Raw genomic sequence first — 26,997 nt, forward strand, 5'->3', positions numbered from 1 at the left:
TATAGGAATAGCAGAGTACTGTATGTCTTGAGGTGAGTGCAGGAGGTCTAGCAACTGAGTTTAAGACTAACAGGGGGAGAGGAGGAAGTTTGGTAGGTCGGTTAGAAGTTTGCTGAAGGAGTAGTTGCTTGAGAAAGAAAGGGACACATTCATTCTAATAACAAATAGAGTGAGAAAATCAAAATAATCAAAAATCAAAAGTCACAACAGCAGAAAATTAAAATAAAAAAATTGTAAATTACCTGACACGTTTCCACTTACTCATAGGCTAGAAGTCACATCCCCTCTACAGAGTTTTTATAGGGTGTGTGCCCAATCAGAAGATAAAATACAACAATACAAATGAATCTACAAAATGTGGCAAGTGAAAAAGAAAGTGAACAAATGTGCTGACCTTTTTTGTTTTTCTCTCTTTATTGCAAGGGTCAACACACTTGTTGAAAGAGTTGACTAGGTTGATTAACTGTCATCTTCTTTTTCTGACATATATTCAATCCAGGAGACCCAGCAGCTGAAGGCTGGTCAATGTGGGGAGTGTGTTCCATGACTTGTGGCCAGGGTGTACAAACTCGGATTCGTTCTTGTGTATCTTCACCATATGGGACTCTGTGCAGCGGCCCTCTGAGGGAGACTCGCACCTGCAACAACACCGCCACCTGCCCAGGTACCAAGAAATCATCTCTAATGTTTATGTGATCTTTTAAGACCTTCCTAACTGAATATATTTAAGTGTTTTTTGCTCCTTTAATCTTTGCTGTTAGCTTGCAAACTGCCAAACATGAAAGGAAGTGGGTTATAAAGCAGGGCCTGCTGGATAATGAATTCTAATTTTCCATGATATTATGCTTCGCAGTCACACACCATGTTGTTGCTTATTTTTCGTCTCAAATCTAGGTCAGTGTTGCTTGATCTGTGTTTAGCCAGAACCTTATAACTACCTGAATTTGTGTGCTTGGTTTCCAGAGGCCATGTAGTAATTACTCACCTTTTCTTCTCTCAAAATAGTGCTATTGCTATTTCGGTGCTTTTTATAAGTAAGGACCCAACTTAAAAGACATAAGAGTTCAATAAGGCAATTCTTATGCATCACAGGACTTTTTGTGCAATGCAATGTTGTAGTATTTTGGTCTATAATTGGGACTCAAAGGCTGCAGCTGTTACACAGTACTTCCCACAGATATGACTACTGCCACAACTAGTAGCTGCGCTCAAAATGCCCCATATACTATTGGTTTAGAGTTATAGCTAATTATCTGAAGCCTTTTATAATTAGGAAGGCAAGTTTCTATATCTGCAGGAAGGGGTTGTGAAATATGCCAATCAAACTTGGAAATGTAAATGAAAAATGGATCAGTTATTCTTAAAAGATAGCAGTGTTTAAAATGAGCTATCATTAATATTTGGCTAAATTTAATGTAGAAGACAGCCTTATATAGCCATAATGTATATTTACTTTATAATTGATTTGTGACATTCGGTTAATGTAAGACAAAGCTAAATCTGCTAAAGTCAGAAGCCAAGCCACTTGGCTGGGCCACACTAAGGGGACTATGAAATATCTATTTATTCTCTTCAGGTGGTAGTATAAAAAACATGCTATTCTTAAAAAATGTAATAAGATTACAAAATGTTTTTTTTACTAAAAATAACTTGACATCGAATGCAACATGGCAGGGTTATGATATGTTATTTTTTGAGTTGCACTGGCAGATTAAACTTCTTCATTATTCCGTTCGGTAAACTTTCTTGCTTGGTAGCCTAGACAACCTGAAAATAATATGAACTGCATATCTTCTTGTTAAAAATCTTTAACTCTAGTTAGGGGACAGCAATGTTTTATGTGGTTTATCTGTTCTCATGTCCTTTGTCAATATATGGATATAATGCAGGGTGCTTGGTAAGTAGATCATTATCAGCAAAAAAGAAATACAGTTCAGTGTTTTGCCAGGACTATCCATACTGTACATTGTGCCAAGGTGTCCTCTTTGAGTTATTAGTTGTGTTTATGTGTAGAACTGCTAAGACTGGTGGTGGTTTTACTCATTAAAGACAAATACAGTACTACACTATAAGGGCTCATTTACAAACCCAAGTGCTGCACACAAAGTGTCAAGACAGGTTGCAATCAGGCATTTTTATGGACTCTGCATTTGGGTATGTGCAAATAGCCACAGGCTTCTGCACTCAGTTTCAGAGCAAAGAGACCTGCAGTTCCCTTTTCTTCCCTTCACTTCTGACATTCTTGGATCTCTGCTAGATGAAAAAAAAAACATGCTCAGTTATGAGTGCCGCACAGTGCTCCTAGAATGAGAATTAAGGGGCATGGTTTTGCACCTCTTAGTGCTTTTGCATTCGCATTTTTCTTGCCCACCATTGAAAAGGAAGTGAAAACCTGCCATTTTGGGTTGCCGCTGTGCTTCCATATTGATCATGTCATCAACAGTGAGAACTGATTGAGGAATATATGAATGGTAGCTTGCCTGTGCTTGGGGATCAGTGCTTTCTAAATAGATTTTCTTTTTCGTGCATGGTTATCTGTACCTGAATAGTGATGTAACGAACCTCACAAAAAAAGTTTGCGGACCCGTTCGCGAACTTTCGCCAAAAAGTGCGAACGTTTGCGAACTTTGCGAACCCCATAGACTTCAATGGGAAGGCGAACTTTAAAACTTAGAAAAGCCATTTCTGGCCAGAAAACTGATTTTAAAGTTGTTTAAAGGGTGCCACGACCTGGACAGTGGCATGCTGGAGGGGGATCAAGGGCAAAAATTTCTCTGAAAAATTACAAGGCTAAAGGTCCCCATACACAAGGCGATTTCACTCGTTGTGCGACGAACGATTATATCGACAAACGATCGTATGGTGATCGGGTTTCCATACGATATGCCATCCACGGGCAACGATAATTTGCAAAAGATTTCATCGTATCATTATCGTAAAATACTTACGATCGTACATCTACGTACGATCGAATGTCGTAAGGCGAACCCAAAATTGCGAACATCGCTAAAAGTTCGCGAACTTGCGAACACCCGATGTTCGCGCGACTTAGTTCGCCAGCGAACAGTTCGCTACATCTCTATACCTGAAGGGATCAAAGAGTTGCCCATATAGAATTTCAGTAGTGAGGATAAGGGCATTTGATAGACTTTACTGCTGTTTAATTCCATTAAAATTTCATGCATTTACAAATGACTCCATCTTATTAACTCTGCCCTAAGATTAAACATGTTAGTTGTTAAAGACCTACAAGTGAGACTTATATGGGACCCTGAGCTTTTTGTGACTATTTCCATATTGCTATAAGACAGACGGCCATTCTATCATACAGCTGGGGATACGCATAATTACACCATGGTGCGGTATGGCTTATTTTTCCCAAGTCTTTGCCGTAATCACACTTTTACATACTTAAAGATTTGAAACCTGGGAAATGCTTGAACAAATTCCCTAACTGGGAATATTCCGTAAGGCAGTAAACAATCTTGTAACAATTACTGATTTTCAGCCCTGTGCTTCAAGCTTCTGAATGTTAAGTCTTTCGGAAACCTTCCATGATGCCATCTGTTTGACATTGTCAGCCGCTAGTGCATAGGTGCTTCATTTTCAGAAGCTTATAAAATGACTGTGATGCTTAATAAATAGTTGAATAAATGGCTAAGATTTGGGTTTGTTAAATGACCAGGTTAACATTAAAATTCAGTCAGCCCTCCACATTTGAACAACCCTGAACTTCCCTGCCACCCCCTAGCAAGTAAGACACAGTTTTGGAATACAAAAGAATGCACCACACACCAAAGACTTGTGCTCCTTCAACTATACCAGTTACTTGGCTACTTATTTATAATGCAAACTAGATCCAACACACAGGTCATCCCAACTTGATGCATACCCCTTAGTCTCAAATATTAAGAAAGTAAGAAACACTGTCAGGACTGGCCAAAATTAACTGCTATATTCTTATGACCCACCCCCTTCCCTTCCAACCCTAGGAAAACCTCCCCTAACTATTAGCCAATTGCACCCAACACAAAATGGAGGTACACAAATTATGGGTCAAGAGAAGGGTGTTATACAGTATTACTAGGATAGAGCTTGTAGGATTTAAGAAACAAATGCACTTGAATCCATGTTGCCTTATTAGAATATATAGGCATGTCCCCTGTAAAGCGCTACTTGTCAGAAAATTAAAATACTAATCAGCTCATAAGCTGGTTACACATGATTTACAGAATAAGGTGCAAGGTTGGATGGGATTTATGGAATTAACACCTTCCTTCTCTTTGCCTACAGTGTACTTTCACCTAGTGTATTGCTAGATAATGCTACATGGAAAGGATTTCATTTATATTCCTATTAGCTTAAGCAAGACCTGAATGCAAATTAGCTACATAATGAAATTTTGAGAATTAATACTGCATTGTGGGTAAAATATATGGCACTTTGTGTCTGTTTTTGCATTTTTATTTGGCCTTGTGTTAGAAAATAAGATTTAATGTTTTAATTAATTTCAGGACAGCCTCACATACACAAAGTCTCCTTTCTGTTCAGTAGACAGCAGCTTTAGGAGATGGGTCAATGACCAGAGGGACCTTGCTTTATTTCTGCACCTTGCTGACTGTATACTCCCCAGAAACTATGATATTTAGCGATGAGCGAAGGACCTTTAGGGCTCTGGTACACAGGGAGACTAGTCGCCCGTGACAAATCTCCCTTGTTGCAGGCAACTAATCTCCCCGAAATGCCATCCCACCAGCGAGAATGTAAATTGTCGGTGGGATGGCATATACGGTGCCGCAATTTCCCCAAAATCGCAGAAGTTGCCTTGAGAGGAAACGTCCGCGATTTTGGGAAAATCGTGGTGCAGCGTATTTAATCCCACCAGCGATATACATTCTCGCCGGGGGGATGGCATTTCGGGGAGATTAGTCGCCTGAGACACAGGAGATTTGTCGCGGTTGACTAATCTCCCCGTGTGCCAGAGCCCTTAATGAATTCTCAGTGTGATGTAGTTACTGATCTTGATAATAAATGGTATGTCATCCATGCAGGACAGTAGGCACTAGGGGGTTAGCCAGGAGGTGGCAGTTTAAGTAGATTCCATTATTGTCTGACAAAATGAAGGGGGATTCACTTCAGATGTGATCTGAGCATGCATTCTACATGGCAGTGACTTAAAGGTCAGAGGTGTAAAAGATCTATATGATGGATTGTAGAGCTGCAAATGATAAAGGCTGCATATTGCTGCATTGATACCCAATAATGTACTAAATGTAGCTATAGAAAAATTCTTCACACCATATTTTGCAACTTACTTTTTCCATGTAGCATAGCAAGAGGCTTTCTGTCATGGTAAGGATTCTCTACTGTATAACTAGTTTTAACTTCATCCCTGTGGTCACTTGTGCAGGTTGAATGTTGAATGACTTTGGTCGTGATCTAAAGCAGGAAGGTCTCATTTATCCTTTGTGAACATAGATTATTTCTCTCACCTTTTCAAAGGATAATGAAAGGAGAAATCACTAGGGACTGATTTATTGGGCATCCCCTAGTGATATAAACTGCTAATCTTCTGTCCCCAGCTGGCACACCTCTTCAATATAAAAGCACCAACCCTGGGTACTTGGTTGGGGAGTTCTGTGCTGCCATATTTTCTACTCTCAATTTAGAGAGCTTGGACAGGACACATGCAAAATATAGACATTCTAGAAAGGCCTATTATACTGTGCTTGTTCTCTGCCTAAGCCAGGACAAGGGCTACCTGGTAGCCTAGAAGAACTTTTATTATAACAATTACATTTCCTTTTTTTGACACAAACTGTAGAAACTGCATTTTTTTGCTTGTGGATATTACTAAATATGTGTTAGGCGCTCTGCCGGACCGGCGCGTTCCCCTACCTTAGGTCGCGCCGGCCGGCAGACGCGCTCTATTAAGGGCCCGCACTTCCGGGTTCGGCAGGGACGGCGTAGCGTTACTGCGCATGCGCGATGACGCGCGGACATGCGCAGTCGCGCGCCCTGAAGCATTAGGCGCCATCTTTGTGTAGGTTTTTTAGGTTTCCGGTTCCTTTGATTTTTGGCGCCAAATTCGGCTATTTAAACCCCTTCCTTCATTTTGCTCTTGCATTTTGTTTGCTGTTTCCGGATTTGACCTTTGCCTGACCCTGACCACGATACTTGCTACCTGCCTTGACCGTTTGCCTGTACCCCGACTACGAATATTGCTGCCAGCCCCGACTTGTGCCTGTACCCCGACTACGTTCTGCCTTTGCCTTGCCTGTACCTCGCATCTTGTCTGAACTCTGAAAGTTTGCAGGACCCCAGCTTGGACCGCAGCAGAAAGTCCGGGGCCCCAAAAGGGCGTCGGTGAGCACCGGGAAGAGCTGGGAGTTCCTGTTATACTGTAGGAGTCAGATTTTGTATACAGCGGTCGCACACTGGTTCCATTCTAACTTGAACGTTACAATATGTTTGCATTTCAGATATATTAAATTAAATAGACTTAAAGGGAAATTACAAATAAAAAACGTTCAGTCCATTTCTGTTGGATGCAACAAAGCTGTTTAATACTAAAGCTTCCACCTTGACACATTATATTTGTAAGAGATAAGGTAATGTTTACAATTAGGTATATGTTCCCTGCTGCAGTAATATACAGCCAAATATTGTACTTTGGAAGCATTCTATCATTAATGTGCACAGGAGGTCCCTTCCTGAACCAAACATATCCCAGGAGTCTTTGCTTGCCCCTGCTAATGCATTCAGTACCAGGTGCATGTCACCTAGATAAATATATAATGGCATTGGCAGACACATTAAAATCCCCAATAGATATGAAGCACCAATGTTAGCATTTTATAGTTGCTAAGTTCCAAACGTGGAAACACCAGTCGCATTTAAATAGGGAAGTAGAAAACATAAAAACTGAAAATCACACCCATTATGGCATAATATATGACTCTGGTGCTGTCTCTTTTTCTTTGATGCTTCAACAGACCAAAGATATTACATGAGGGTTGTAGATTTTATTCAGAATAATCCCTAATAGCTCAAATTAAATTTATTTCAAGCAAAACCAAACCTGAGATTATTGTGTACTGTGCATTAGCCATGTCTATCAACTAACTGGCATCTAATTTATGAAACTTCTGTATAAGAGTTGTGTAGTGCATGCCATACATAGTCATTAAAATTCACTCTTAGGGCTATGACACATGGTGCCTCTTGTTACCAGCTACTTGTCATAGCTACAAAACACCAGAAAATACCCTGCCATAGACAATACTGAAAATTGTCTGTGCTAAAACACGCATAGAGATCAGTGCAGACTATTTTGTAGCCACAGCAAGTAGCTGGCTACAAGTAGCTCTGTGTGTCATTGCCCTTAGGTAAGTAAATGAGCTCCTAACTATCCAGGAGAGAAGTGGCAAATACACAGCTGCTTTGTGGCTGCATGTTAGATGCAAGATATATTAACTAAAAATGCACAGACTTTCACTAATTTGAAACTCTAGTACAAAAGGATAAATCTAGGCAAAAACTATTAGACATGCAGCCCCTTTTATCCCAAATGAATTCAGGTTATCTAGAGGAATCTTACTCTAATTACAGTACACAGAGGGAAGCAGATTAGAAAATAGCTTCAAAGATTTCTATCTTAGCTAGCCCAATATACCATTTAAAGATTACTCAGGCTACATCTGTAGGCGTACATGGAGGCAACATGCTGTGGGAGCCCTGGAAATACAAACTGGCTCAGGGTGGTAGTAACTCCAGAGTTCCCCAGGGTATGATTCAGCAGTAGAGGCAGGAAGGACACAGTAGCACTTAGGATAAACCCCCCACCAACTGCAGAGATGCCATCTTTGCAATATGATTTATTGGTGCATCTACGGCATGGCCTATCCCTCTCCTACTTCTTGCGTCACTAAATGCTCACTGTTCATGCACACATCTAACTCTGAGATGGGATTTATAAAAACCAGGGGAATGGCATATAATGGTGGGAGAGTGGGGGTCACTCCCTTAATGCTAGTCAGGATAGCTGGGCAGCCCATATCTCCAACAGGAGGTTAGAGGATTAGTACCCTGGTTGTATACAAGTAGATGATGGCAATCCAGTATAGGGGCTTCAGTAATAAACAGATTTTTCTTATAGAGTGGATCCATATTCTGCAGACTGGGTTGGGTGAGACCATAGAACATTGCTCATATTCTTTTGTTAATGGTTGTTCTGAATTTTTTGCCTAATTGCTTAACTTAATGAGCCTACTTTACTAGTTACCCTTCAGTTTCTTTATAAATAAATAAATATACCTTATAAAAAAATCCTGGAGCCTATTCAACTTATATCTTTTTGACATTGTGATAATTTTTTGGTGATTTTTTCAATATAAACAAAGGGCCCAGTCCTGAGCATAGGGTTGCCACCTGTTCAGTTTTGACGTGGACAGCCTGGTTTTCAGTAGGGCTGTCTGAGTAAAAACTGCCTGCCTGGTTTTTGTCACCCAGTGTCACCCAGTGACATCACTCCCCCCTACCCTGCCCTGAGTTCCCAGGCAGGAGAAGTGGCAAACCTGCCTAAGTATCTTTTTAACACCACAATTATTTTTTGTTATTTTCTCACTATAAACAGAGGGCTCAGCCCTGAGTGAGGGTCCCAGGTCTGACTTGTGCTGTACTTTAACCTGGCAGTTAACTCCCTTCTGGCCTTGTATCTTAATAATAGTGCTACAAACAAAATGATAAAGTAACAACAAAGTCATAGGCGGAGGATGACTTTTTTGTTTGGGGAGGCTAAAGATGGCCCATACACAAACTGACCTACAGCTAATGTGACACTTAGTGGATTCACTGCTGGTGTAAAAAATTAACCTCCCAACTACCTCTGGCAGTTCCCACTGACTCCCAGGGATACTGTGCAAAAGTGCGGGTGGGGGGGATTTTTTTAACCCTAAAATGCTTAGGATGTAAAAGCATTCATACGTGCACTTCTGTTAGGGGTTCTCTATATATTTGTGTTCAGTTAGGTTAAAGGGGTAGTTCACCTTTAAATTAACTTTTAATATGATGTAGACACTGATATTCTGAGACAATTTGCAATTGGTCCTCTTTTATTTTTAATGGTTTTTCGGTTATTTAGCTTTTTGTTCAGCAGCTCTCCATTTGGTATTTCAGCAGCTATCTGGTTGCTAGGGTCTTATATACCAGGTAGTGGTTTAAACAAGAGATGGGAATATGAATAGTTATGGGGCCTGCATGGAAAAATAAAACTGTAGCCTCACAGAGCAATACTTTTTGGTCAGTGACCCTCATTTGAAAGCTGGAAAGAGGCAGAAGCAAAAGGCAAATTATTCAAAAACTATATAAAATTAACTAGGAAGACCAATTGCAAAGTTGCTAGGAATAGGCCATTCTATAATATACTACAAGTTAACTTAAAAGTGAACCTCCCCATTAGATGTGTTTAAGTTAGCTTTATAGAAAGTGAGGCAGCAGGTACTGACATCCCAGGCACGTTATATACAACGAGACACAGTCTTTATATACAAAACCAGCACATTATATACAGCGAGACACAGTCTTTATATACAAAACCAGCACATTACATGCCATGAGGAGCAGTGGGTACAGAGGGCAGATATTCAGGCCCTGGCACTATAACACTGGCACTGATACACAACATTGGCCCCACTGTAACTTACTATAAATGAAAAAAACAATGACAAAAGTAAAAAAAAAAATAGAATGTGCAAAAAACCATAACAAATATATAAAAGCACAATGAGCTTTGTCAGGGGGAAAAATTAACTTACCCTCCATCTGTTAGTGTAGGGGATAGGGATATTATAAATGTCAGATGACAAAAAACAATTTAATTCCAGCTAGTGACTCAGCCTTTAGAACATATACAGTATAGTACCTGTGTATAGTACCCGTGTATAGTACCTGTGTATAGTACCTGTGTATAGTACCTGGGTATAGTACCTGTGGGATGAAAACTGCAGCAAAGTTCAAAGCTGGTTCATGGGTAAACTTACAGTCTGCAGATTCTTCTTTTTTAAGTCTTCATTTCTGCAGTTTGCAAAATTTCCTGATCCCTGTCTGCATCTGTGTCTTGATTGGTCAATTTTACTGTCTGTCAAGAAAGCTGTGCTCTGATTGGAGAATATACAAGAAGAAAGATCCAATCAGAGCACAGCTGATTAGAGCAGAACCCGGAGCTTGCAGGGACAGGAGAAGATTTGCAGGACAGCGCAGAAAAGGAGCCAGGTTTTTTTATTTTATTTTTTTATTTTTAGGGTGCCAGAGCAGGTTTGGGGAGGCTTAGCCTCCCCTAGCCTAATTGAAAATCCGCCTATGAACAAAGTAAACAAGGAATATGCAAAAACGTATCTTGTGCATAGCACACATATGTTTATTTTCCAGATGAGGTACCTGTGACATTTTTATTAATGCACAATTAGTAAAAAAGTGAAGAATAATTATGTTCATGACGATACATACATTACTCTTAGCTTGGGGGAATCCTCCCTTCAGCATCTCTAAACAAGACACATTTTTCTCACCCATTCAGTTACTTGGCTGCGATATTTTGATGCAAATGTTCCTTGACGATCAAGCAATTTAACACCGAACCTGCCAGTTTGATACATTAGGTTTGCAAAAAGCAAGCTGACATACACATCATTTCCTCAATTAAGGGTGTGATCATGTGGCAGTAATGTACAGCCAAGTATTGCATTGTACAAACATGAGCCATCCATTATATGCGCTTCACCTGAGACCCACTGGCTCATATTATCGGGGCATACCTTGTCCAATAGACATTATTTTCCTTTACACATTGATGAAACATCAAGCAAAGCTATAGTACTTAGGTTGTTGTTTGTTAAATTAACATTTGTATTTGTCTGTTTATCTGAGGCCTGAGACAGGAAAGTTGGAAAGACCAAATTTACCATTTTAACCTGTACATTTTATGTATTGATATAAATGTATTAGATTGGAGGCAGGAATTCATGGCTAAATAATTCTGTATTGATTTATGCAGCTAAGATTGTATGGAAAATATTGTTACATATATTATAGTTTATTTAGTAAGATGGCTGTTTTGAGATAAAAGAGACCTTCTGCTATTGTATGTGTTGCTTGATTAATGACCAGTAGGGTTAATAGTCCCTATGACTTTAAATCTCCTACACTTTATATTCTCCTAGTTACTTGGCAGAAGCCACTGTATCTAGTTTCTCTAATTGACAAATCTGTATTATAGCTCATAGGTTTGTGACAACATCCTGCGGTACTGTAATATAGTGTTGGGAAAAGGGTGGTACTACTTCATCTGTTGAACCAGGTGGATGTGTTCATAGAGCCTATAATTAACAAGGCCTAGTAAAGATGTTCTAAATAAAGTAAATTGGGAAAACATTGGGAAACACTGACCTCAGGAACAAGGTTTAGTCATTTACTGGACTAACTACTGTTATAGCAATTTCTAGTAAAGTGAGACAGAATTAGCAAGTGCAGCTTATGCTCCAGCTAGGGGAAATAGAAGGCAGTAGCTCTTCTCTATGCTCTGCCAGCCTTAGTGAAGGGGCCACAGTACTAACAAGGCATTTAGGTTATATTCTCTCCCTGATCTATTTTTGCTGTAGGAGATCCGCTAGAAACCCTTTAACCAACAAGACTTTAACAATAAAGTTTGTTGTTATTTTGTTTTGCAAGAATACTGTATCTAGCATCCTCTAAATTTATATTACGCAGCAGCCCAAGCGGTAGTTCCACAACACCATCTCACCTTCCTGTGTCACTAAGCTAAGGTCCGTCCTGTGTGAAAGAGTCCAGTGTGACATGTGTTCTTTCTTACCTAGCTGGACAAGGCCTGCTTTAGCCAAGTTGCATTTGCTCCACATCATGACCTTGTGAGTGGCCCTTTATTTTTATAGTACAGGTATGGGACCCTTTATCCAGAATGCTTGTGACCTGGGGTTTTCCAGATAAGGGGTCTCTCTGTAATTCGGATCTCCTACCTTAAGTCTGCTAAAAAAAATCATTCAAACAGTAATTAAGCCCAATAGGATTGTTTTGACTCCATTAAGGATTAATTATATCTTAGTTGGGATCAAGTAAAAGGTACAGTCTTATTATTACAGAGAAAAAGGAAACCATTTTTAAAAATGTGAATTATTTGATTAAAATGGAGTCTATGGTATATGGATCCTGCTTAGCAGTCCTGCAGTTTTATTTACATCTTTTTTTACCCATGTCTTATACAATAATGCAATAATAGACCAGTATGCAGTAATAGTGCACTGAATAAGTGATATAACTTATATACAAAAATATACAATTTTATAATAAGAACTTGCTTTTTAGTGTTTTTGCTATTACAAATCAAGAGATGGTAAAATATGTGTATTATTATGTAATTCTTTGTATATCCAGATCCCGGGTTTCTTGATTTAGTTTATTTGTTGATGGTATCTTAGGGTTTCCAGCTATGAGAAAAATAAGGAAATAAGGGTTAATCATATCCAAATGGACTTCACAAAATGTAGGCTTTTCTGTATATAATAACATGGTTCTTTGTAACAGTTTGGAACGGACAGAACCTACATGAGAGGCCATTATGTCAGAGAAATGCATTGTAAGATTGATATGTCAGGTCAGACATGACTTATATCTCATATTCCCAGGCACCAATACCTTCTGTTTCACTGTGTACCCAAGCATCTTGCAGCAAGTACAGTTACTTGGCCTACCTCGCACTCTCATAACTAGAATGTCTCCCACGATATAATGTGGATCTCTTTGATTTATGTGAAAATTCACCCTCAATCCATTTCACTTTATGTGCTCCCGCATGACTTTCCAAGCCTGCCCACAATAATGTTTGACCTTAATCTGTATATTGTCTCCAAAGGTACTTAAACACATTAATCATGTTAGATTTTATGTGCAGTGGAACACTTTCCAAACTGTATCTGGGGCACAATCTTACATTCATACGTTTAACCGTTCCTGCACTACACAGACCTTCAATAGAGCCAGGTACAGCAGAATATTACAGCTGACTTTTGTTTTACTAGGAAGTGCTAAGTGCTTCTGAAAACACTTACTCTCCTTCTAGTATTAACGGTACCAAGGTAAAAATACAAAATCCCAATGAAAGGAACTTCTCAGTATAGTGATCATAACAAATTACTTTTAGGGAGAGCACTGAGAACTGAAAAAACTCCCCTGGTTGTCAGTCTGACCCTTCACTCAAAGGCTCATCTTTAAATGAATGGAAACACATTAAAACGCCACAGTAGCATGTATTATCATTTTTCACTTAACATAAGGCAGGCTGATTTCAGCTAGGGTTACCTTTTTCATGGCCCCTTACTGGCAGATTATGTGAGGTGGGGGCAGGATCGAAAAATGATGTGGAGGGATTGGTGCAATGATGCAATGGGAGGGGCAAAGATTCTAAACTATCGGGAAAACTAGAGGGCTACATAGTGGAAGAGGTAATAGGCAGGATGGAGATGGAGTGGGGGCAGGATGGAGGTGGAGTGGGGTGGAATTAGGAGGCCAGAGGCAGAACATTAGGCATTACAAATTTACCAGCCAGTGCATTGCCGGTAAACTTGTTATACCAGCCCCAGCCCTGGCTTGTTTGGCAACCCTAATCTCAGCAGAATAGACCGCAATACATCTATAAACCAAACATTACACAGATTACATGAAACACATGAAGGAAGCGCATAAAAATGAAAACAAAAAACATCGCCTTTTATGCTTCTATCAACATCCCCATATTTATCACTTAGGGGTATATTTATCATGCTGTGTAAAAAGTGGAGTGAAGAATTACCAGTGTTGTTGCCCAGGGCAACCAATCAGCATTTTAATTTCAACAGTCAGAAAATCAAAGCAAAGCATTTGATTGGCTGCTATGTGCAACCTCCCTGGTGATGTTTTACTCCACTTTTTACACAGGATGATAAATATACCCCTTAGCGTACTAAAGGCTGGGTCTGGTGAGTGGTTTGACTCACCAAACTGAGGTGGTGGTGGACATTTACCACATTGTACACTTATACTTATCAATTACCCACATTGAGTATATGAGAACTGATGATATTTTATTTTGCTCTAAAAACGTACTATATTTTGATATTTTTTGTTTTCATTTTTTATGCGCTTCCTTCATATGTTTCACGCACACTTTTGAGACCCACTCAAAGAGGGTTTATTGAGAGGAAGCTGCAAGCAACACTTTCCTACGTTTCACAGAACTACGCACACAGACTTTCTACAGACCACTATTAGCGCTGTATTTATTTCTTATTACGCAGATTACGTTTCTGGACTTTTCAGCAGATTGAGGATTGCCTCTCTTCATGCTTGCTACCCACCCTCTGATTATCTCACTTCAGGTTTTTTGTCAGGTAGGGGGTTAAGTTGTGAATAAAGCTGTTGTGGATTGGGTAGTGAGTCAGAATGGGTAAAAATGTGGTTCCATATGCCTATAGCCCTATAATCAGAAATAGTTTCCAGTCCACTTTGTATGTATGTATTACACTATAAGGAAATGTAGCACTGTACAATATTACAATGTGCAAAAGACACACAGAGGTTCCTGTTTAGCTTACAATCTGAAAAGTAGTGATGAGCGAATCTGTCCTGTTTCGCTTTGCCATTAAATTTGCAAAACGGCAAGAAAATACACAAAACGGCAAAAAATTCGGGAAACGCATTTGTCGCACAATTTTTTTGTCGCCCGTGTTTTTTTGATGTGACCGGGCCTTTTTTGACGCGACCGCGCCCAATTTGACGCGCGGCTAAAAAAATTCCGCGGTGAATTTTCCCGGAAGTTTCACGAAACAATTCGCCAATGACGAAATGCCAAAATTCGCTGCAAATCCATTCCTGGCGAAAAAAATTCGCTCATCACTACTGAGAAGTGATTTATGATGCGTATAAGGAAAATACAGTTTATTTGATGTACTTTCTGCAACTTCTGTCTCAGAAAAACAAATATACCAAACAAAAATAGCTACACAAAGCCTAGTTAAGCCCAGTAGTTTAAGAGAAAAGGCAGAAGTAAAAAAGAATGGAAAACCAAAATCAGGAACGCAAATGGAAAACATTTGCCAGGACGTATTTATAAACAGATCAGATAAAACTAAAAGTCAGTAATTGCTTCAACTGATGAATATATGACTAATAAAATGTTCTATTTTTATATTAATAGATTTTTTATTATATAATAACAGCATATTTACAGCAAAAGAGTCAACATGTGGGTGAAACAGCCATAATGTCATGTACAGTGGCAACACATAGCTTTTTAGTTATGTTAGCAAGCTGATAGTGTGGGATGTGGATCACTCAGTAACTGTAACTAGACCAGTGTGTCCTCAGTAATTTACTCTGGCTTTTTAAAATGGCTATAACCTGAACTTCTGGACTATTTAGTGAGGTATGTGGGTTATCTGCTCTACTGGAGACCCCTGGAACTACTTGCCTGTGTTTCTGTATCTCTAACCTTGTTGTGAGCTACCCTAGGAGCAGCCTGAAGACCAATTAGTGTAAGATGTGGGTTAAGTGCTTATTTGCTGCCCTGGATATAGCTGAAATATATAGCAGGTTGACTGCCACTTTCTATACACCTGGAACAATGTAATATGCTAAAGGGGCCTACATTTAAAAACAATTATAGCAATTTTAGCAGCATGATTTGTACAGTATTATTTCTATAAATATCTGCAACCTTGCTAAAACCTAAGTCCAATTAGGGCTTTGGACCAAGTGCTTATTTTCTGTCCTGGAATTCCCTGTATATTAGATGTACTATATTGCAAAAAAAGTCCAGCAACACCTAGATTTCTTGAGAAGAATCAAAACAGCTGAACAGATGAAATCCAATATTGAAGCCAATTTACTATGCACCCAAGGCAAGTATTGTAGTGGTGTGCCACCAATGGTTTGTATATGTTGTAGATAATGCACCCCTACTGAAATATATACAGATATTAGAAGTCACCGAGGAGTAGCCTGGCCATATAAAACAAAGTAACACTTCAAACTTTTATGCTTACCTCTTGTTGTAGTCCTCTGTACCTGTGTATTTGCTGCATTTTTCTCCCCTTGAGGGAAAAAGGCTGAGGGAATGCTGCGGGAGAGTGCAGCAGTGGTAACTGCTGTCTGTCCAAGTTATAAACGTCATGTTTTGATATAGGAACACAATGTTGTCTCCTGTAAACTGGGTCTGCCCTTAGTGCAATTAGTCAGTGCAATCCAGCAACGAGCATTTAATAGAAGTGTCTGGCCTTCCTGTAATTCAGAGCTTTATGGGTTAGAGAGCCCATAACTGTAATAAAATCCAAAGCTGATTTGTGTTTCTAAAATATTTTTGCATTTGTAATAATTTTTGTAGATACTAATAGTAAACATACTAAATAAATTCCTTTGTTATATCTTTATTATTTGACATTAGAGCACTGCTATTTTAAGTATTTCATTTCCATGGACCTTTATGATGAGCAATTTTTTTAACAAGCAATATTCAGCCCCTCAGTAAGTTTAAAGGAAACGTTTTCCAAAGTTTCTTTTGCAGCTTTATTGACCGTTAATTGGGCTATGTTAGCAGAATTTACCAATAAGAAACTAGGTTTCACTTGTCTAGAGCTTTCAGATTCTGAAATAAACTGTTGCTATAGGATTGTTGAAGAGTGTACAATTTACCCATGTTTCTTTTTAACTGCTTATATTTTGGTAGATGATTCATTCTTAACCTCCAAACATACAAACTATTTATACATCAGATATTCTTAGGACAAATGCATGGCTGGCATCAGTAAAAAACTGGGTCAAGGATCAAATAAGTTCTTTGATGTTACAGCAGGTAAAAAACAAGCAGGGTGGGTGCTATTTTTTATGTGCTGTCAGATTTTGTGTTTCTATTACTGGTGACTAATTTACAGCCTGTGATCTTAAGTCTCCTGACAATTGTATTCCATCATTTGTATTAGTGCACTGAGATCAGATGAGCAGTACAGGGCACTGCATGCTATATGCTTCAGATAAAGGGGTTAAGAGTCACTGTTCCAGAACTCTGACCTCATCTATCACTGGCTACCTTGATGAATTCATCTCATTCAGTTGAAAAGGTTGTTTCCTCCTTCTGTCCTTGTCAAGGGATGTTCCCTCTGAGGTTGGAAGATTTCTCTTCTAAAGATGTTTTTATGAGGTTGCACTTAAAGTCTGTGATTGCGCACTAAAAATTATTTATTGTGTTTGGGGTTGGCATATGATGCTTTTCCAGACAGAAGGATGGCCAGCTGGTTTGGGTGAGCAAACAATTGAACTTTGCAATAGCTTTTTCTCTCCTCTTTTTTTTTCAGTGGAGGGGCAGTGGCTGGAATGGGGAGCCTGGGAAAAATGCTCAGTGACATGCTTTAATGGAACCCAGCAAAGGAGTAGAAGATGTGCTAATACCAATCAAGCTGGAAGAGACTGCAGAGGGCAGGAGACTGAAACAAGGGAGTGCAGTAATCCAGACTGTCCAGGTAACGTGGGTTCAGGCTTCCATCATGGATCAGGAGGGAATGTAGTTGCAAAAAGTTTTCTCCTAAAATGTCTTTACTGTAGGTACATGAATAAAATTACTACTTGTACAGTAGCTGATACACAAAGGAATCTTTGTTTCCCTTTTCTGCCAGTACACTTTTCCATGGTGCCATCTACCTCTACATGCCAACTTAAAATTCCAAATGCATACATGCTCTCTGTTCTTACCTCTGTGTCATCAACTGCTTTGTATAGTCCAATTCAGTCTGCTGGCCTTTATGTGTTTTTTTTGTTGTTGTTTTTTTAAATCGGCATTTATCATGGATTTTCAGTGCTTTCTGCCTTCACTGTGGCAGTATTCTGTGGGGTGCAAAAAATTCACTGTCTAAAAAATAGCAGCAGCCAAAACTGTAGTGGGCGTCTTTACTGCAAGGATTAAGAACCACAGTTCAGTTTGCTACAAGGTTTTCAAATGGTCCCCTTTAACAGGTCCCAAAAGGAGTGGGTTTTTATATGGTTAACTGTGAGAGCAGCTAGTTTGACAAACCAGCCATAGTGCAGAGATAACAAATGTGAGACTGCATCTGTTTGTGGTCTGCAGCTCAGCTCTTTTAAAAAGTTTGGACTTTCTAAAGTTGCTGAAAACTATAGCTGAACAACAGCCAGAGGTCCACAGATCTTGACCTGCAGTACAGTTTATAAAGTGCAGACGTGTAGTGCCAGTGGTATTCCCGGTTTCTATTTTAATTATCTCTCTCTAGCCTTCCTCCATTCTGTCTTTATCTTTCCTGTCTCTCTCCTCCCTCTCATCACGCATCCTCAATTTTATCTGCGCTTCCTTTTCTAAACCTTTCTTTATTGTTCTCTAGTCTTTATGAATTCATTCCTAAGTCCCTATTAACTGTCGCTAATGCTGCATTTAGTTCTCTTTTTTTCACCATTCTACTTTTTTTGCTCTCTTAAACCCTTTACTTCTTTAGACAATTTTGCCCCCCTCCTCCCATTTACTGTGGCCTCTGCTGATTTTCTCTTTATGCACTTTCTGCTCTTTTCCTTCTGTTTTATCCTGCTCTGGTCATGCCTTTGATTATCCTTTGTTTTCATCCTCCCCTTTATGCCTTTACATGTTATCCCCCCTCATTTCACCCATATTTATCTGATCTTTCCTTTCTGCATCTTCACTTTTATTTGATAAATATATTCCCCCCGTATGTTCATTCTTTTTGTGCTGCTCATTCTAACTCTCTCTATATGCCTTCTGATGCCCCCTTTCTGTATGTCTTTACATTATGCTTTCCCCTCTATATAACCTGCTTTCCCCCCTCTTGGTACCCGTCTACCATTCTTTATGCCTTCCTGTACGCCATCTCTTGACCCTTCACACTCTCTAGCTGATGGAAAATGGGGCCCGTGGAATCATTGGAGCTTGTGCTCCAAAACTTGTGACAGTGGCTGGCAGCGTCGCTACCGGATGTGTCAGGGAACAGGAGTACAAGGATACCCGTGCGAGGGCTCCGGGGACGAGGTCAGGACGTGCAATGAAAAGAAGTGCCCAGGTACCCACACAACATCCACGGTGTATGCTGAGCAGAAGCGTCCATCACCCTCAACTCAGCATTGTTTCTTATATAAGCCCTATATATATAAAGATATCACGCTACATCTTTGTTTCACCTAGTTTGTTCTTATGTCAAGCATGTGTTGAGCATATGGAAAATTGGTGTAGGATGGCCAATCAATTACACAACCTTTATTTTTGCTCTATTTAGTCAGTACAAAACAAAATTGTATTTAGACATGAAGCTCAAAGGTAACCCTTTAATTAATTCTTAGTACATTGTAGGTGTAAAGTAAAGGTGTCCTGTGTGATTATAGCATTACATTCCATGCCTTAGTCATCATTAATAGTCACTAAGGCTAAATGTGTAGGGGCTACAATACTCACTTTAAATGCTACAATTCCATGGCGCAAGGGTTTACTTGTATAGTATTATTTAGGATGCAGATCTATGCCTGTTATTGTGTGTAGCACAGCACACTTAGCAAGTAAAGGCCAAGTAATTATTAGCTTCAAATGGACTAAAGTAGTTATAACAATGCTGTAGCACCTCTCCTTTGGTATGGGAGCCAGTCCAGGATATCTTCTAGGTATGAAATCAACTAGAGATATATTAATGTCTATATCCCAACATTTTAGTTATGGCACACACTGAGATATCAATAAAAGATACCTTTGTGGCTCCTCTATGTTGTACTCCTTAAAATGCAGTTATAGTTGATTTCATTTTGTTTTATAATTAATATGTACATACAGTAGGGATTTCCTAAAGATCATGCATAACTCTACATCTCCAACATTTCCTATCCCTTTAATTCAACATATTGTCTCCATGATGTGTTGTTGGGAGTTGTATATAATCCAGATACAAACTGGGAATTGCTGTTATATAGAATAGAATGTCAAATATTAAAGTTATTTACAGTAATTTTAGCACAGAAATGTAACAAATTTTATATGGTAGTTTATATAAGGAAATACAGTAAATAACAGGCAACCATTGCCTTCACTTTTACTTTTATATCAGGCATCTTGCTGTTATAGACAAAAAGAGATTATATACAGAACGAGATAATTTTGGATTCTTTACATTAACCCTTTCACTGCCATAGTTTCTGGTAGGGACTTTTTATTTTTAGGACAAACTAAGCTTTCAAAATATCTTGCAGTTTTTGTGTGCAAAGTCTACTTTTCCAACAAGGTATAGGCCTCTAAAAAAAATACACCAATACCAAATATTTATTATTTATGTATATGTACTCCCAGCAGTACACTACAAAATTTCCAAAGTACCACTTCAGAATTCAGCATACATTAAATGTCAAGGTCAAAAATTCCACTAACAGTAGGTGTACCCTAGGAGACCATACATTTCTGAAAAGAAAACATTCTGGCGAATCCAAAAATGGGTAAATGTGTCTTTTTACTCTAAACTACCAAACTGCAATTCGTTCCTAAATTTATCAGTTTTTATAAACATTTCTGAAATTTCCAGTTTACAGAATCTTATGTCTCATAGGTCATTAGATACCACCACAATCCTCAATATGAATGCCAGGGGTCTACTGAACAATTTGATACCCAATCTACATAGGACCTAAGTATGTGGCATGTAGGGTCCCCAAAATAAAAATACCCCCATACTCTCTCTCATTTCTGTGATCTCAGATGCTGCAAAATCAACACATTAACTGCATTTTATATGGGATAAAGCTACAGAAGTTTACCTTCAGTAAGCCATATATTTTTAAAAAGTACTCATTCTCCGCAAAGCTTTGTTAAAGTTTGCAGTAACATTTCTGAAAATTGCCTCAAAGCTTCCATTTTGCAACATCATTAGGAACCAAGATAAAACATCTTGAATATTAATGCTTTTTCTGACATATCTGAAAAATGTTGCAATTTGACGTACTTATTAGGCAACTAATGCTAAATATGAACACCAAAGGTCTGCTGAACAGTTTGATGCCCAATTTGCACAGATTTACCAAAGTATGCGGCATGGATGGACCTCCAAATGTAAATAGTGCATATGAATTTTCTTAGCAGCTTCTGCAAACAACCCCCCTGGCAGCGTATTATGTACAAACTAACTGAATATTTTTTGTAATACACATTCCAAGGAATCCAGCATAGGTAGAGATATCTTTCTACAGTACAGTACCAAACTGCAAAGCTTTCCTAAAGTTAGTGGTTTTATGATATGTTGCAATTTACCACATTTATCTCATACAATTTCTTACATAAAAAGGCAAATCACCCTAAATATGAAAACCAGAGGGCTACTGATCAGTTTGAGGACCAGTATTTGGACCCCAAATTAAAAGTGCAAATGAATTGTCTTTCATGCCAACTCAGCTTCTGCAAACAGAGCGCTTGTGTATTATGTGTTGTAAGACCCCCTAACAGTACCAGCACCACAGAAAGCTATATATTTATATATATATAAAAAAATATATATATATAGGCAAAAGATGCCTTTCTACACCAACCTACCATGCTACAGAACTATGCTAAAAAAACATGTAATGAGCAATAATGGAGGGATAAAAAATTCTACAAAACATCAAAAAATTTACTTATCTAGCCTTGTTAATTCAACGCTTTTATTAGTGGTCAAAATACTTCCAATAGTCACGCTGCCAAAGAAACAGGTTTTAGGGAGAAATCAAAAGACAAAATGGCAAAATAAACAAGTAAAAAAACATTTGTGTTTATGTATGCACACTTCTAAAAGTTGTGTGACTGTGTGTATATGTAAATGTAAGTGTGTGTTTGGTTTGTTTCCCAGGGGGCTGTGGTTGTTCCGCACTGGCAGCTTTTGCCTGTGGTGCAGCAGGGACAACTCTAACTGTGCAAGAATGCAGCTACTACATTCTTGGCAGTTAAAGCCTTTTCATGTCAGCAGGTAGGAGCTTGGCAGGTAAAGGGTTAAACTGAAATAAAACATTATTGTAAACAGTATACTTGTTCAGCACTAGGAAAATGCACTTAAAGCTTCTGACTGCAGGAAACAAATTTATACAGATCAGGTGGGATTCTTCCTGGAGAATGATTTAGCATTTTATGCAGCCGCAGGCCCTGGAGAGCAGTTTTATTGAGCAATATTGCTTTAAGCGTACAGCCCTTATGTTGCTGGTCTACAGCTCCGAACATGCCTTAATCTTGATAATATCTGAAAGTATTGTGGGATGAAAAGTCCAGCAACAACTGTGTAATGTGTGCTAAAACAGTGCAGTGCAGCAGTGTTTAGGACCTCTTTAAGCACCTAATCTAAAAACTGTTGAACCATCCTATCCACGTTCTAGCATGGTACCATGATTTACACTTCATATGGGAATGGACTGTTTTCTGCAGTCTACCCCAAATATTAGCATCTGTGTTCTGCATGTCTAAAGTAGGGTAATTTATTTTCAGCAAGTTAAAAAATGATCCTGCATTTGTGTAATATATGCCACTTCCAACAAAGTAGACTGACTTAATACATCTGTTCTTTATTGCTACACAGACCCTGTTTGCTCACCCACAGTCTTTCTGAGAGACCCTACCAGATTTCCCTTGCACTGCATCCTATCCTTTCTGCACCTTCTGTCTTCTGTGCTTCACATCTCCCATCTCTTTTCTCTTCTTCTTTCTCTTTCCGCACCTTTTGTACTTATTTGCATAGTCCTTTCCTTGTTTTTTATTCTCTCAGCGTGCCTGTCTTTTCCTTGTGGGCTTTCGCTGATTGGCTAGTGAGTTTACATCCAGTTAATAGCAATGGCCATTCCCCAGGAAGGTCACAGCTTGCTGCTTGCACATCTTAATTTTCGTTTTGGCTTGTTACTCAAGGAAGGCTAGACTGGCACACTTCTTATCATTTCCTTTGTAGAACACTGGGAGCTGCCATGTATAATTTTATTTGTCACTCTGTACATGAGAATTGAGTTTGTATTTGCACCTGGCTAGTTCATGTTTCTAATTCCCTTTCTTACAGCATCACATGAGGTGTGTAAAGATGAGTATGTCTTGTCTATGTCCTGGAAGAAAGCATCTGCTGGTGAAATTGTTTATAACAAGTGTCCTCCAAATGCCACAGGTTAGTCTAAATCATTAAACATTACATAGTAACTGTCTTCCTTTCTTATATTCTTACCACAGTATATCACTCTTCCCAGGCTTCCCTTTCTCTCTATCTTGACTTCATCCTTTTAATCCAGCCTGCTACTTTTTATTTCTCTATATTGTTTCATTATGGTTCCATTTTCAACCTTATACTGGCTTTCTTTGATCTTTCCTTCTTTCTCTATTTCTGTTATTTTCCTTGCACACTCCATTTCTAACATCCTTTTTTTCTGCTCTTTTTTTGCACTTCTTTTTAACTTTATCTCATGATAATCTGCCTTTGTACTCTTCATCTGTTTTCATTTATTACTTCATTGCGGTCTTCATTTTTTATTTCAACTCTCATTTTTGCTCCCCCTTATTTCAATTTTCTTTTATCTTTTTCCTCCCTACCATTGTTTTGCTTTCTATTTCCCTTTTGCTCTTCCCCTTCTTTTTTTTACTTTTTGTCTTCAGTTATTTCTATCTCGTTAGTGTATTGATGTCTTTTCTATTCTTTACCCTACTTGTTCTGTATCTCCCCTTCTGTTAGTCTTTCCCAGTTGTTCCTCTCCTCCTCCTCATTTTTCCTGTTTCAAACTATGTTCTCTATATCCCATAGGATCGGCTAGCCGGCGCTGTCTGCTTAGTCCTCAGGGGGTTGCATACTGGAGTTCTCCGAGTTTTGCCCGCTGCGTCTCCCATGAGTACAGATACCTTCACATTGCAGTAATTACAATTCTCTTCTTTGTTCCATTCCCTCTTTTATTCTGCTGCTCTTTATTTACAACACACATATTATAAAGCCTGTAGACTATTATTTGAATGCTTTCAGAATTAACCACGTGTTTGCAACCTGTATGAAAGTGTTCCAGCAGATCTGCCATAATAATATAATGTGTAAATTTATAATGATGGGCTAAAGAATTAGGGCAGCTGGCTTGTAGTATTCCTGTTTGATGAATTTGCTGTGTAAAACATGTTAGAATTTTGCAAGTTATTGAGAGTGGTTGAACGTCAGGTATCAAATTCTGTTTGCAGTATGTAGCAAGTGGGATAATCTGTTGGTTTACTAAAATAAAGCTTTTGCCTATATAGTACTAGTGTTTTGCCATGTAAAAACACCTTTGCTAATAGCAAAGGTGTATTGGTTTTTAAGGTAGAAAATGCTTTGTGTGAAAGTGTGATTACTTTCTCTTATTTCAATTGTTTACCTGTGAAGTTAGGGCTCCCTGATCCTTGGCACATACCTGGTAATTAAATAAAGTATCTCTAAAAATGTACTGCTGTGCTAACTTCATCCTTGGCACCACTATGATACAAAGCACCTGCTGGAAATATTTCCTCAGATGTAACTATAATATACCTTCACAACAGAGCACTATTGCTTTATTGATTTTTGCAGGATGTTTCTTTGATTGTGGAAGAAGAGATTAAGTTCCCATGCCATAGCAGAAAATACATGTGATGACAATATATCTATAGACAAAGTTAGAACTACTACATTTTCACAAAGTTCAGTGCAGAACTTTTTAGGCTCAGTGCAGAAGAAATGTAGGGTTACAGAATGCACAAGAAAATGTAACCACTTACCCTTTACAAGACTACCCAGTAACTCACATTGTTCTGCTTGTCACATTGGCAGACAGGCACACAGGGCAACTCAAGGTAAAACTGCAAGATAAAGTGTGAGTGTAATAATATGTATGGTGTGCAGCTGTACCTAGTCTGTTGTTTTTGGATTTATCCAAATACAGAATTTCACACAACAGATGGCACCAAATACTGAATTAAATCTACCCCTGACTTGCTTATTCAGATTTAAAAACACAATGTTTCACCAAAGCAGTAATTATATACTATTTACTACTGCTGCTGGTTCTTACAAAATGTGATGGAATACTACTGAATCCTTAACTAAGTCTTTGATTTGGGACATACCTATCCTTGTGTGTTTTGCAGTCCACATAATTTGCTGTTGCACAAATTCTTGTGCAGCTTTGGTAATATATAGAACACCGGAACCAAAGGGTGGGGTTGCTATTTAAACCCATAGCCCCTCAACATGCATAAGCGAATAACACTTTCTTTACAATATGACATAAAGTTTGGGAAGAGAATGTGCTTGAGGGGTCTCTTTATTACAGCATCCCACAACACATAGTTTGAGTCCAAGAAAGTCCCTAGTATCCAATGAAGAACATATTTGCCTGAAAATTGGAGACTGGAAGTTCATTTTTATATGTTAACAAGGCGATAAATAATAATAACCCACCTTCTTTTAAAGATCACATGCTAATGTTTAGTTCATGTAACCAGGGAAACTTTACCACAATTACACTACATAAAACCTTGAAGGAGACTAATTACATGTGTTTTGAGACTGCCCCAGGATATAGAAACAATTTTGGTCATAGGTGCCATCCTACATTAGAACAACACTGAGATGTACTTTAGGCTATACACTACCTACTGGGGCACTCTCAAGGACTCTCCCTAAATTTTTTAAGATGTCTAAATTTCTTGCTTTCTACAACTCCTTTGTTTTTATAAGAAAGCAATTCATATAACATGAAAGGCCATGGCACCCCCAACACATAAATAATAATAAAGCATGAATTCTGGAAAAATGTATTCTTCACAGTCAAAAGTTAATCTACATCACAAGAGGTGCCTGAACAAATTTGGGGCAAAGGGTTGATGAATTCACATATTAATTAACCTACAGCCAATATCTTGGCTAGTTCATAGCCCTGGATGCAGAAAGGCACACCATTACTCCAATAATTAATAGCCTATATAATATGCTAGCAGACAGAGCACCAGTTTTTGTAGCCATGTTACAACCTTTCCACCTTTACTCAACCCTTTTCCCTCCTACTTTCACTGCCATTCGTTTACTAGCTCTATTGTCTATTCCTCTACTTTCTCAAGGTTAACTATGATAAAAATGTAATAAGGCATTTGTTCATTCTCTAAAGAAATAAGGCTCCCCATGTCACAACTTGGCTGTTCCAAGAATCCATACTTTCTCTTAGTGTAACTTTAGTTTGATAGTTTGTATTACTAATCTAAGAAATGTTGAAACAAAGAATTTCTATGTTTTACTCCATTCTTCTATTGTTGTCCTTTAATAGGAGGTTGCTAATGCAGCATAATTAGCTCAGAGTTTTCACAAAATGTCTGAAATGATAACATTTTCACACAGATTCAGCTATTATGGTTTTCTCTGATTGTCAGACTCACTCTGCTACACTGAAAGAATCCTGAAGGAAAAAAGTCTTAATTTCAGTAAAATTGATTTTTTATGAGTTTTGCGTCTAAGAAACCAGTTGATGAAATTTGATGAAACAGGGGAATGGAAATTGCAATCCAAAATGTTAGAAAGCTGCCAAATATCTATTTGATGCTGACTTTATTCCCCTAAGTTATAAGCAGCTGACAAGAGTGAATTAACATTGAATGTCCTGTCAGATGTGTGATTGTAATATACCTACCTTTAGTTACATGGCTTTACGTCTGTGCTCTCCATGCTGTCAGTCATTCCTTAATTTTATTTGTGGTTCTGTAACACATATTGCATATCATTCAAGGAAGTTCAAACAGATACCCTTTGGCTTTTCTCCTGACATGACTCCCTAAACGTTTTGATCCCAGGAAGCAGTTCTGCAATTTCTATCACTCCCGGCCTGGCTGACTGGGTTGACAGCTGTAGTTCTCATGCATGCTAGGGACTCTAATGCAAGCATGATGTGCTTTGGTCAGGTCAGTAGGGCAAGATTGAGTTGCACTCA

General features: G+C 38.6%; 1 protein-coding gene across 5 annotated transcripts in view; it reads left to right on the forward strand.

Moving 5' to 3' along the window:
* The window catches only part of adgrb2 (adhesion G protein-coupled receptor B2), a 268,265-nt gene that overhangs the window by 179,447 nt on the left and 61,821 nt on the right, over positions 1-26,997 (forward strand). For 4 of the 5 annotated variants that reach the window (XM_004919220.2, XM_002938488.3, XM_004919222.2 and 1 more), the window contains 5 exons: positions 500-664; positions 17,397-17,561; positions 18,954-19,118; positions 23,097-23,198; positions 23,826-23,932. In XM_004919220.2, the coding sequence (XP_004919277.1) occupies positions 500-664; positions 17,397-17,561; positions 18,954-19,118; positions 23,097-23,198; positions 23,826-23,932 (704 nt within the window). The remainder of the gene's footprint in view (positions 1-499; positions 665-17,396; positions 17,562-18,953; positions 19,119-23,096; positions 23,199-23,825; positions 23,933-26,997) is intronic. The other variant, XM_004919223.2, reaches the window with a different exon arrangement.

Source organism: Xenopus tropicalis, chromosome 2 (genome assembly GCF_000004195.4).
Source record: "Xenopus tropicalis strain Nigerian chromosome 2, UCB_Xtro_10.0, whole genome shotgun sequence".
NCBI classification, from domain to species: domain Eukaryota; kingdom Metazoa; phylum Chordata; class Amphibia; order Anura; family Pipidae; genus Xenopus; species Xenopus tropicalis.